General features: G+C 39.9%; 1 protein-coding gene across 1 annotated transcript in view; it reads right to left on the reverse strand.

Annotated features, from left to right (window-relative positions):
- LOC135091549 (uncharacterized) overlaps positions 1–12,500 on the reverse strand; it is a 52,739-nt gene that overhangs the window by 32,571 nt on the left and 7,668 nt on the right. The window contains exons 2-5 of the mRNA XM_063989290.1: positions 11,102–11,434; positions 10,718–10,998; positions 9,845–10,198; positions 9,477–9,550 (exon numbers count right to left, since the gene is read on the reverse strand). Coding sequence (XP_063845360.1) covers positions 9,477–9,550; positions 9,845–10,198; positions 10,718–10,998; positions 11,102–11,434 — 1,042 coding nt within the window. The remainder of the gene's footprint in view (positions 1–9,476; positions 9,551–9,844; positions 10,199–10,717; positions 10,999–11,101; positions 11,435–12,500) is intronic.

The raw sequence follows: 12,500 nt of genomic DNA on the forward strand, positions 1-12,500 counted from the left end.
TTTTTTATTTATTGTGTGTGGATTTTGAAGTGGATTTAAAAGTGGTAGTGAATTTTTTTGTGACGAATGTCTTTGGATTTGCCAGTGGATACATTTCCGTACATTTTTTCTTATGGATTGATATTCTAGTGGATATAAATGTGATCTTTGTGTGTGTGTGTGTGTGTGTGTGTGTGTGTGTGTGTGTGTGTGTGTGTGTGTGTGTGTGTGTGTGTGTGTTAAGTGGATTGGTAGGACATTTTTCTTTATGGATGTCACGGTATTTAATAGTGAATATCTAACCATACGTGTTTGTGGATGTGTTGGTGGATGTAATGTATTCGATTTTATTGTGGATATGTGTGGATATCCTGCAAGTGGATATATTAGTGTGGTGGATGTGTTACGGTGCATTGTTGTGGATCTGTTATTGTATGTAATTGTGGTACTGGACTTCATTATGGGATAGTGTGGATTTCCTAGTGGATGTAATAGTGTGGTGGTGGATATCTGTGCCTGTACGTCTGTTAGCGGATGGAGGAGTGATGATGATAATGACGATGATGATGATGATGATGACGATATGTGTGTGTGTGTGTGTGTGTGTGTGTGTGTGTGTGTGTGTGTGTGTGTGTGTGTGTAAAAGTTATATGAAAATTATGTTTAATGTTATGCATAAATGTTATTAATGTTTTTTGTATGTAATGACTGTGAATTGTATCTTTTTTTTTTTATATATTTACAGAAAGATTTTAAATTCTATCCCATCTTTTCATTTATATGTGCATTTTTTCTTAAGTTAACGTATTACATGCCTGCGCACTGCAAGCATAAATCTGAGTGCAAAGAATGCTAAAAAAAAAAAAAAAGAAATGCAAAAGATAAAATTTGTTCCAAAGCACTCATGAATAAAACGAAGGAAAACTAGATCAAATAGAAAATTATATTCGCTAAAAAAAAAAAAAAAAGAAAGAAAAGAAAGAAAGAAAAGGTGATCTCTTAATTACAAGTTTTAGAATTTGAAGAAAAAGCGTTGAAATTTTCTGAATCTATGAGGGAATGTGAATATCTCTCTTTTGAAAACTTGCTAATAATCACAAATCCACGTACGCCACTTTTCATTCCCTCTTTCTTTCTTCTGAGAACTATGTTTTTTTTTCTTTTTTTCTCTTTTTTTATTTTATATTGATTATCTTTTTTTTCTTTTTTCTTTGTTTTTTTCTTTCTCTTTTCTTTTTTTTGTTCTTTCTTTTTTCCTCCTTTTCCTTTCTCTGTTGCTTTCCTTATTTTTCTTTGTTTCTTTCCTTTTTACTTTCATTCTTTTCCTTTTATGTATGTCTTCTTTCTCTCCTTCTTTCCTCTTTTTTTTCTTTCTTTCCTTTCTTTCTTTCCTTGTTTCTTCATTTCTTTCTTTCCCTTTCTATCTTTGAAGATAAAAGAGGAAAGATAAAAAGATTATGCATAAAAATCCATCGAAACGTGTGAAGTTTTTTTTAAAGAAGTCACAAGAATAAGAATCACGTGATGAGAAAACAGTGAAATACCGCCACGCCAAGGAGAGTTTATTGAACATTTGTTAGAGAGAGAGAGAGAGAGAGAGAGAGAGAGAGAGAGAGAGAGAGAGAGAGAGAGAGAGGGAGAGAGAGAGAGAGAGAGAGAGAGAGAGAGATTATCAGGAAACTTATTTTTATTCTGTTTAATTTCAAATGTGTGCAATGAATAGATAACTCGATAACAAGTAACGATAACTTATTAAAAGAAGCGACTTTCAGGAGAGAGAGAGAGAGAGAGAGAGAGAGAGAGAGAGAGAGAGAGAGAGAGAGAGAGAGAGAGAGAGAGAGAGAGAGAGAGAGAGAGAGAGAGAGAGAGAGAAGGGTTTACTTAAAAAAAATAACTGAGTCTGATTTATTGAATAGAGAATCATATGAACTGAAATATTATCGTTTTTTTCCTGAATAGTTTTACAAGAGTAGGAAGTAAAGAAAGCTTTCTGAAAGAAGTCACTTCTTTTTTTAAGTCGAAAAGAGCATAAAGGATTAATTAGAAAAAAAAATGAGCAGGATTTACTGGCCAGTGAATGATACTGATGGAAATACCAGGAAAAGTTTAATCTTCCTCATTTTTGTTGGTGAGTACGATGACTGAAAAATAGGAATAACTTAACAAATACGTGAGCTCTTCGATCCAAGGAGTGTTTGATCAGTGGAAAGTTTGTTCATTTGAATACTGATCAAGCCTTACCTGTTTATTGGCTCACCGTTTTATTATTATTATTATTATTATCATTATTATTATTATTATTATTATTATTATTATTATTATTATTATTATTATCATTATTATTATTTTCATTATCTTTTTTTTTTTCTTAGGGTTTTGGACATAAATGTGAGTCTTTAATTTAAGGAATGTTTGATTTGTGAAAACTTTATTGATTTCAATGTAGCAAGAACTTTTCTTTTTATACATTTATTTATTTTTTCATCTATGTTTTATACTAGGTCACTTATCTATATAATCTTTCTATCTGTTTATTTCCTTATTATTCATTTTCTTGGTGGATGTGAATGAAAGGTTTACTTATTTATTTATTTAATTATTTATTTATTGAGTTTATTATTTTTTCATCAATTTACTTATTCATTTATTTATCTATTTATTTATTACTTGGTCATAAACGGGAAATTTATTATGATAGAGGGAAAAACTGCAAGAATATCAGGTTGGCATTACTGAAAAGCGGCTGGCGTTTCCCTGAGAGATTGTGAAGCGAATTGACTTAGGGGAAAAGAAATATTTCCTAGGCATGAAAAAGACAAACGTACTTTAGAGTTGAAAAAAAGGCTTAAGTGCAGAAAAAATATACATGACACTGAATAAAAATATACTTAAGCGTGAACAGATATACTTAAGTGTGGAAAAGTATTCTTAAAAATGGACAAAAAGAGAGTGCGGGAAGTTTAGCGTAAAAAAATAAAATAAAATAAAATACATGGGAAAAATATCAAGGTAAAAATATCAAGGTATTTAATACTCATCGTGGAAAAATAATTATTAACTTCAGAATGGCAGAGTTTCGGCGTGGGAAGAAACCTTAGCGTGGGAAAAAAATCAATACGGAAAGATTTCAGCGTGGAAAAAAAAATAAAAATGATAAGGAGAATTTTCAGCGTGGAAAATAATAATCAATGCGGGAAAACGTAAAAATCTCATCAACGAAAAATCAATAAGGAAAAAATTTAAGTGTGAAAAAGTTGAGCGCGGAGAAAAAAAAAATCGATACACATAAGCTCAAGGCGGGAAAACAACTTCAATAAGGAAAAAGACTTCAGGGAGGAAAAAATATTATAAAAAAAGCACAAGTATGGAAAACAACCAACGTGAAATAAAACTAGTGGGAAAAAAAGTCATCCTTGTGGAAAACTTCAGTAGAGGAAAAGAAACCGCCGAAGGAAAAACCAATATGCAAAAAAAGCAAAACTGGAGAAAAGCCTGTACGTGGAAAAACACTTTCTCGAAAAAGAAAAAATCGCAATGGTAAAACTCCGTGAAAATAGTGTAAATCAAAATTGCAGGAAATGAACGTAAAACCCGCCATGAAAATACAAAACATCACATAAAACCAAAATGAACAAAATGATATGCAGAGCGGTGCAGTAAAACATTCTATGAAAACCATGAAGCATAATTGTACTGAAACAAACTGAAAATAAAATAAAAAAACTAGAAATTTAACTGGAAATGAAATGGATAACTAACAACAAACACAGCAACCTTTACGAAAAAAAAGAAAAAGTAAAATAAGAAGAAAGAAAAAACCTAAGAAAACTAAGAAAAAGAGAAAGAAAAATAACTCACTGACCCCACGAAGAAAAAAAAATAATAATCAGAGTAAATTGCGTGATGAACCTTGCAACAAAAGAGGAGGTCGGTAATTACTGGCTGGAAAGAAGCTAATTCAGTCTGGCTTAACTCTCGACTACCTTGTGTTAGCGAGCGTGACCTTCCGTTAACCCCTGACCACCTTGGCGCAGCGGTCACCTCCCCTGCCCTCCAGTACAGCACAACACCCTGGTTCATATCCCCACACTGGCTGCTAAGTTACTTCCTCGTCTGCACTACACCTTGGTCCGAACACCGTGTACTATTGTTAGCTGATGTAAAGGGATATACTGTGGCTACAACGGGTACCCGGCTCAGTGGTTGTTGTTCTTGTCTATGTTTGTGTATCTTGGTTCGAAGTTTTGTCCTAGTTAACCTGTAAAAATAATTGAAGTGTGATAAAATAAGTATAATAAAATAAGAATAAAAAAACAGCAGCAGCAACGACGACAACAACAACAACAACAACAACAACAACAACAACAACAACAACAACAACAACAACAACAACAACAACAACAACAACAACAACAACAACAACAACAACAACTACTACTACTACTACTACTACTACTACTACTACTACTACTACTACTACTACTATTATGACTACTGCTACTATTACTTTTGCTGTCATATAATAACAACAAGAACAACAACAACAACAATAATAATAATAATAATAATAATAATAATAATAATAATAATAATAATAATAATAATAATGATAATAATAATAACAATAATAATAACAATAATGATGATGATGATTAAATGAATAAGTGAATGAATGAATGAATAGAAAATAAAATGAAATAGAAAACATGACGGCCAGATACAGCAACACATGAAGTCATTGTTTGGTGTTATCGTTTCTCGTCCACCTGTCAGATCACCGCGCCTTGATGGGTACCACGCATCATTCCTGTTATTTGGCCAAGACCTAAGACCTCGCTTGAACCCTTAGACTGCCTTTCTACCAAGTGTTGTAGTGAAAGTTTAGTGCACGAAAGACATCAAGTGAAGGCAAAGAAAGTGAGCAATGGCGTAATTCACAATGTTGAATGCCTGTAGTTTTATTATTATTTTTTTTCCAGATAGTGTAAAAAAAAAGCGTAAATGTTATTCAGATCTAGCAGAGTGTCATACTGTCACTCTATACCTGCTACTAAAGGAGTTAATATAATTCTTTGGGGCTAATTTAGAGTCAAAGGACAAGTTTGTAGCAGTTAAGAGAGTCGAGTTGTCCAAATCTCTCAGTGCCTGCGTGTAAGACGAGAACTTGGAGTGTACTAATGAGGAGGAGTGAGTCTTCGGAGCTATTCAGTAAAATCATCTTGACTCACTGAAATGAAGTAATGCATAATTTAATTAGTATTTTCCCCTTTGAACATGTTTTACTGTTATACTCTGCAATTCTCCGCCTGTTCACGTTTCCCTCTTTCTACAATTTGCGCTGTTCCGGAAATACGAGTAAATTGTCCAGCACGGATAGAATTTTTAACTATTTTAAGTTTAGGGAACCGTAATCAACTGCATTATTTATTTATTTATTTATTTTATTTATTTATTCATTATTTTATTCTACTTCATTTTATCTTATTTATGCTATTTATTTATTCATTTCTATTTGTTTATCTATTTTTTTTTATCTATTTATTTTTCCCGGCCCTCCCATCATAAATTAATAATACAAGCCAGAGGGTTGAAAGAGTGACCTTGGCTTGTGGTCATGTGGGCTTCTGGTGGCCGTGACCTGGTACCGTGAATTGTCTTCTTCGTGGCCCTAACCTAACTCAGTCTAACACGATTCGACCCATAGTAACGCAACTCATTCTATCCCAGCCCGACCCAGTGCAAGTCAACCTTCCTTCATCTAACTCAGCCTTGCTTATGGTAATGTTTGAGTTCAGCTGACTTGACAATGAAAAAACTTGGCATGTTACGTTTTTCTATTTCATTTTGGCAACATTCATTTATTCATTTATTCTCTCTCTCTCTCTCTCTCTCTCTCTCTCTCTCTCTCTCTCTCTCTCTCTCTCTCTCTCTCTCTCTCTCTCTCTCTCTCTCTCTCTCTCTCTCATTTCTGTCTCTCATGAACTCAGTTAACCTCCCATGTCACACACACACACACACACACACACACACACACACACACACACACACACACACACACACACACACACACGCGCGCGTGAAAAGAATTTTAGAAAAATTACACACGAGCACACACACACACACACACACACACACACACACACACACACACACACACACACACACACACATACATACATACAATGAAAAAGGAAAAAAAAACTGTACATATTAAAAAAAAGTAAAATAAAAAGGTAAAGAAATAAAAGTAGTTTGTTGCTACAGGAATAAAAATTAGAAAATGTTTTGCATGTTGCCCCAAATAACGAGGCCAGGGGTTAAACGGGGCAGGAGGAGGCGGGAGGAGGTGGGAGGATTGGAGCAATACAGTGTTGCTTGGTAGATATTGAAGATACAGTGGTAGTGTGTGGCAGTGGTGTGGTAGATACCGGGCTACACTGTGGTTGTAATGGAGCTTGGCGGGGTGTATTGGAAGAGTGTGTATGTGTGTGCGTGTGTGTATGTGTGTGTGTGTGTGTGTGTGTGTGTGTGTGTGTGTGTGTGTGTGTGTGTGTGTGTGTGTGTGTGTGACTGTGGTAATGTGTAGGTCAAGAAGTTAGTAGTGGTGGTGTGGGTGGGAAGGTCTGGTTGCTTAACTGTGGTGTTGTGTGGGTATAACATGTGTGATGTGGCTACCTTGTGTGGTATGGTAAACAGGTGTGGCGTTGGTACACAGGTATGACTAAACAGATGTGGCATGGTACAGATGTAGTGTGAGTACAGATGTGTGGTGTGGCTTAGATGTGATTCATGAAGTAAGGTTGGGCTTAGCAAACATTACTAAACAGGTGTGGCTAAAGAGGTGCAATGTGGCTAAACACTCAGTACTAAACACGTATGAAATGGTATAACAAGCTTTACTATACAGCTGCGGTTTAACAGACATTGTTAAACAGGTGTGGCCAAAGCAGAGACGAGGGTACAAAGGTGCGGCGTTGACAGGGTGGAAAAAGAACGAAACTACCTGAATTCTTTTTTCTCTTTCATCCCTTCCTTTCTGCGGGGGAGATGGAGGCAGCAGCGATGGTTTGGTAATGCTTGTCCGTCTACTACCCGCCTCCCACACCGTCACTCAGACTCACTAATGCACCAGCGACGGTCACGCAGCGTACCCACCTGAACCTGGACTGAGGAGCGGGAGGGAGAGGTCCAGGGTCAAAGAACGGTCTGTACTTTTATTGTGTTTATTATGCTCAGTCTTGAATCGTGTGTTCTGCTGATAATCTAGCAACAAAATATGACAAGTGAAGCATTGGAAACATTTATTTGTCATTAATATTTGTACATGATTGATTTGATGCAGGGTCTTGAAGATATGCACAGATAATTACCACTTTAGTTAACCATTCTGAAGCAATAGCTTTTTTTTTTTGGCAAAAGTGTTGAATTTCATGGTCGAGCATTAACAAAAATTACTAAATATATAAAATAGAATAAAGATAATATAATACATACACACACAAGAAAGAGATATAATAGTATCGTAGTGGACTGGAGGACTAAAGATTGTTGAAAATAGCCAAGCACAGTAAAAATGTGGTATATTATCAGACTTCCGACCTCGAGTGTGTCATTGGAAGGGCTTCAGTGATGCTGCCCGCCTTAGGTCTTCCTTTTGATGTGAATGGAGAACTGACCGATGGCCACAAAAAGAAACAAAGAAGAAAATACATTAAGAAGAAAATTAAAAAAAAAAAAAAGAAAAAAAAATGACAGTTAATAATTTTGTTCTTAAAGATCTGGATTGTATTGGCTCCTCATGTTTGTTTACTTCCTCAAACAAGTGTTCGTATGTATCACTTTTCTCAATGTGAATAGAAACTGTGCAACCGCTACAAAACACACACACACACACACACACACACACACACACACACACACACACACACACACACACACACACACACACACACACACACACACACACACACACACACACACACACACACACACACACACACACACTTAATCGTTACTTCCCAAATATAAATTATGTAGTAGATCCTTAATTTTTTTTTCTTTACATAAATAGAAAACTGACCAAGGGCTCTAAGAAAACAGAAAAAGGAAAAGAAGGAAAAAAAAAAAAAACTGACCACTGAATCACTACTCCCTCAAAAATATATAATGTAGCAGATCCTCCACTTTTTCCCCGTTTTTCCATGAAGAGAAAACTGGTCAAGGGTAACAAAAAACATCATCCTTTCCTTCCTCTTCTCTCGCCCTAAAAAAGCGTACTTCATCGCCACTGTTGAAAGTAAATATAGAGTTTTCGGTTTTCTTCAAGAGTGCAAGCCAGTTTAGTGAGCTGGTATTTTCTGTCTTGAAGTAAAACACTGCACTGAAATTATTAAGAGCGTAATAACGAATAAAAGTACTTCCTTTGTTTTTTGCCTTGAAGTGCCTCATGCTGCATCAGTAAGACGGGAAAATTTCATCGTCACTGCAATTATACCAAGCAAAAATTAATTTCTTTGATGTTTTCTGTGTTGAAGTGGTTTGTGCTGCAGCGGTAACACGGGAAAAAACTGTGTCATGACTTCACTGACATACTTTGAACACAATTGAAAACAAAAAACACATTTCTTCATTCAAGTCTGGCACCAAAAGGCACAGAAAACCAGGTGTTGTCAGACCATACAGAATGAGTGTGTGTGTGTGTGTGTGTGTGCATGGCGAGGTTTGGCATCAGGACTCGTGTACCGCGTGGCGAAGGTACGAAGTGAGCCCAGAGATGCAGGCTGGCGCAGAGGTACAGGGCGGTGCAAGGGGACAGGGCGGTACAGGGGCACGGCAGGCGTACAGGGATACACGCACGCAGGAAAAATAGCGGAAAACATAAAACCTACACCAAAAAGTGTGAAAATTATCAAGTGAACAAAAATGTGGCGCTTTCTTCCTTTCGCATTGCGCTACACTGTGCTGTGCTGTGCTGTGCTGTGCTGTGCTGTGCTGTGTTGTGTTGTGTTGTGTTGTGCTTGGCTGTGCTGTGCTGTGCTGTGCTGTGTTGTGTTATTCTTGGCTGTGCTGTGTTGTGTTGTATTGTGTTGTGCTGTGCTGTGCTGTGTTGTGTTGTATTGTGTTGTGTTGTGTTGTGTTGTGCTTGGCTGTGCTGTGCTGTGCTATGTTGTGTTATTCTTGGCTGTGCTGTGTTGTGTTGTGTTGTGTTGTGTTGTGTTGTGCTTGGCTGTGCTGTGCTGTGCTGTGTTGTGTTATTCTTGGCTGTGCTGTGTTGTGTTGTGTTGTGTTGTGTTGTGTTGTGTTGTGTTGTGTTGTGCTGTGCTGTGCTGTGCTATACTGTGTTGTGTTGTGTTGTGTTGTGTTGTGTTGTGTTGTGTTGTGTTGTGCTTGGCTGTGCTGTGCTGTGTTGTGTTGTGTTGTGCTGTGCTGTGTTGTGCTGTGTTGTGTTTTGTTGTGTTGTGCTTGGCTGTGCTGTGCTGTGTTGTGTTGTGCTGTACTGTGCTGTACTGTGTTGTGTTGTGTTGTGTTGTGTTGTGTTGTGTTGTGTTGTGTTGTGCTTGGCTGTGCTGTGCTGTGTTGTGTTGTGCTGTGCTGTGCTGTGTTATGCTGTGTTGTGTTGTGTTGTGTTGTGTTGTGTTGTGCTTGGCTGTGCTGTGCTGTGTTGTGCTGTACTGTGCTGTGTTGTGTTGTGTTGTGTTGTGCTTTGCTGTGCTGTGTTGTGCTGTGCTGTGCTGTGTTGTGTTGTGTTGTGTTGTGCTTGGCTGTGCTGTGCTGTGTTGTGCTGTGCTGTACTGTGTTGTGTTGTGTTGTTCTTGGCTGTGCTGTGTTGTGTTGTGTTGTGCTGTGTTGTTATTCTTGGCTGTGCCGTGTTGTGTTGTGTTGTGCTGTGCTTTGCTGTGTTGTGTTGTGTTGTGTTTTGCTTGGCTGTGCATTGCTGTGTTGTGTTGTGTTGTTTTTGGCTCTGCTGTGCTGTGCTGTGCTGTGCTGTGTTGTGTTATTCTTGACTGTTCTGAGCTGTGCTGTGCTGTGTTGTTCTTAGCTGTGCTTTGCTGTGCTGTGTTGTGCTGTGTTGTGTTATTCTTGGCTGTGCTGTGCTGTGCTGTGCTGTAATGTGGTGTGTTGTGCTTGGCTGTGCTGTGCTGTGTTGTGCTGTGTTGTGCTGCACTGTGTTGTGTTGGGTTGTATTGTTCTTGGCTGTGCTGTGCTGTGCTGTGCTGTGCTGTGTTATGTTATTCTTGGCTGTGTTGTGCTGTGCTGTGTTGTCCTGTGCTGTGCTGTGTTGTGCAGTGTTGTGTTGTGTTGTGCTGTTGTGCTGTGTTGTGTTGTGTTGTGCTGCGCTGTGTTGTGTTGTGCTGTGTTGCGTTGTGCTGTGTTGTGCTGTGTTGTGCTGCGCTGTGCTGCGCTGTGTTGTGTTGTGCTGTGTTGTGCTGCGCTGTGTTGTGTTGTGTTGTGTTGTGTTGTGCTGTGTTGTGCTTTGCTGTGTTAGACTGTGCTGTGATGTGCCGTGCTGTGCTGTGTTTCGTTGTGCTCTGCTGTGATGTGCTGTGTTGTGTTGTGTTGTGCTGTGCTGTGCTGTACTGTGTTGTTTTGGACTGTGATGTGCTGTATCATGTTGTGCTGTGCTGTGCTGTGATGGTCTGTGTTATGTTGTGTTGTGCTGTGCTGTGCTGTGCTGTGCTGTGCTGTGCTGGGATGGTCTGTCTTGTGTTGTGCTGTGTTGGACTGTGCTGTGCTGTACTGTGTTGTGCTATGCTGTGCTGTGCTGGGATGATCTGTGCTGTGTTGTGCTGTGTTGGACTGTGCTGTGCTGTGTTGTGTTGGCTGTGCTGTGCTGGCTGTGCTGTGATGTGCTGTGCTGTGATTTGTTGGATGTGTTGTGCTGTGCTGTGCTGGCTGTGCTGTGTTGTGCTGTGCTGTGCTGGCTGTGCTGTGTTGCGCTGTGCTGTGCTGGCTGTGCTGTGTTGTGCTGTGCTGTGCTGGCTGTGCTGTGATGTGCTGTGCTGTGCTGTGCTGGCTGTGCTGTGTTGCGCTGTGCTGTGCTGGCTGTGCTGTGTTGTGCTGTGCTGTGCTGGCTGTGCTGTGTTGTGCTGTGCTGTGCTGTGCTGGCTGTGCTGTGTTGTACTGTGCTGTGCTGGCTGTGCTGTGTTGTGCTGTGCTGTGCTGTGCTGGCTGTGCTGTGCTGTGCTGTGCTGGCTGTGCTGTGATGTGCTGTGCTGTGCTGTGCTGTGCTGGCTGTGCTGTGTTGTGCTGTGCTGTGCTGTGCTGGCTGTGCTGTGCTGGCTGTGCTATGATGTGCTGTGTTGTGCTGTGCTGTGCTGGCTGTGCTGTGTTGTGCTGTGCTGTGCTGTGCTGGCTGTGCTGTGTTGCGCTGTGCTGTGCTGTGCTGGCTGTGCTGTGTTGTGCTGTGCTGTGCTGGCTGTGCTGTGATGTGCTGTGCTGTGCTGTGCTGGCTGTGCTGTGTTGTGTTGTGCTGTGCTGTGCTGGCTGTGCTGTGTTGTGCTGTGCTGTGCTGGTTGTGCTGTGCTGTGCTGTGCTGTGCTGGCTGTGCTGTGTTGTACTGTGCTGTGCTGTGCTGGCTGTGCTGTGTTGTGCTGTGCTGTGCTGTGCTGGCTGTGCTGTGCTGTGCTGTGCTGGCTGTGCTGTGATGTGCTGTGCTGTGCTGTGCTGGCTGTGCTGTGCTGTGCTGTGCTGGCTGTGCTGTGCTGGCTGTGCTGTGATGTGCTGTGTTGTGCTGTGCTGTGCTGGCTGTGCTGTGACGTGCTGTGCTGTGCTGGCCGTGCTGTGTTATGATATACTGTTATTTTGTTTTGCCTCTTTTTTTTTTCCCCTTCCTTTGTTCTTCCTTTCTCCACATCTACTCTCCACCCTTCTTCTTCTTTTCCCCTCCTCCTGTTCCTCCGCCCTCCTCCAAGTCCAGTCTCTCTTTCCCTTCTCTTCCTCCGTCCTCCTTCCCTTTCCTCGCCTCCTTGCCTTTTGTTTTATCTTTTTTTTTTTTTTTTTACTATCAGAAATATCCCTCCGTTTTTTTCGTTCTTTATTCTCTCATCCTTCCGACTCTTTACTTATTTTCTCTCTCCCCTCTCCTTCTTTCCTTCCTTCCTTCTTTCCTTCCTTCCTTCCTTCCTTCCTTCCTTCCTTCCTTCCTTTTTTTTGTACTCTAAAATGTTCTACTTTTTTTTATATTTTCATATGGATCTTCATTCACTTGTTTCTGCCACCGTACTTTTTTTTTCACCTTCCCTCCTCCCTCCCTCCCTCCCTCCCTCCTTCTCTCCCTCCCATCTCTCTCTTCCCCTCCTGTCTTTTATTTTTCCTTCCTTTCTTCTCTCCTGCACAGTTCTAATTTTGCTTCCTTTCTTTATATTTTTCCTTGCTTTTAATCTCTCTCTCTCTCTCTCTCTCTCTCTCTCTCTCTCTCTGAGATAGAAAAAGAAAGGGAACGAAATACTGTGAAAGAAGGGAGAAAGATATGAAGGAAAAAAGAGATGGAGATATTGAGTGAGAAGGGAGAAGAGAGAAGG

This window comes from Scylla paramamosain, chromosome 37 (genome assembly GCF_035594125.1).
Source record: "Scylla paramamosain isolate STU-SP2022 chromosome 37, ASM3559412v1, whole genome shotgun sequence".
In the NCBI taxonomy this organism is placed as follows: Eukaryota; Metazoa; Arthropoda; class Malacostraca; order Decapoda; family Portunidae; genus Scylla; species Scylla paramamosain.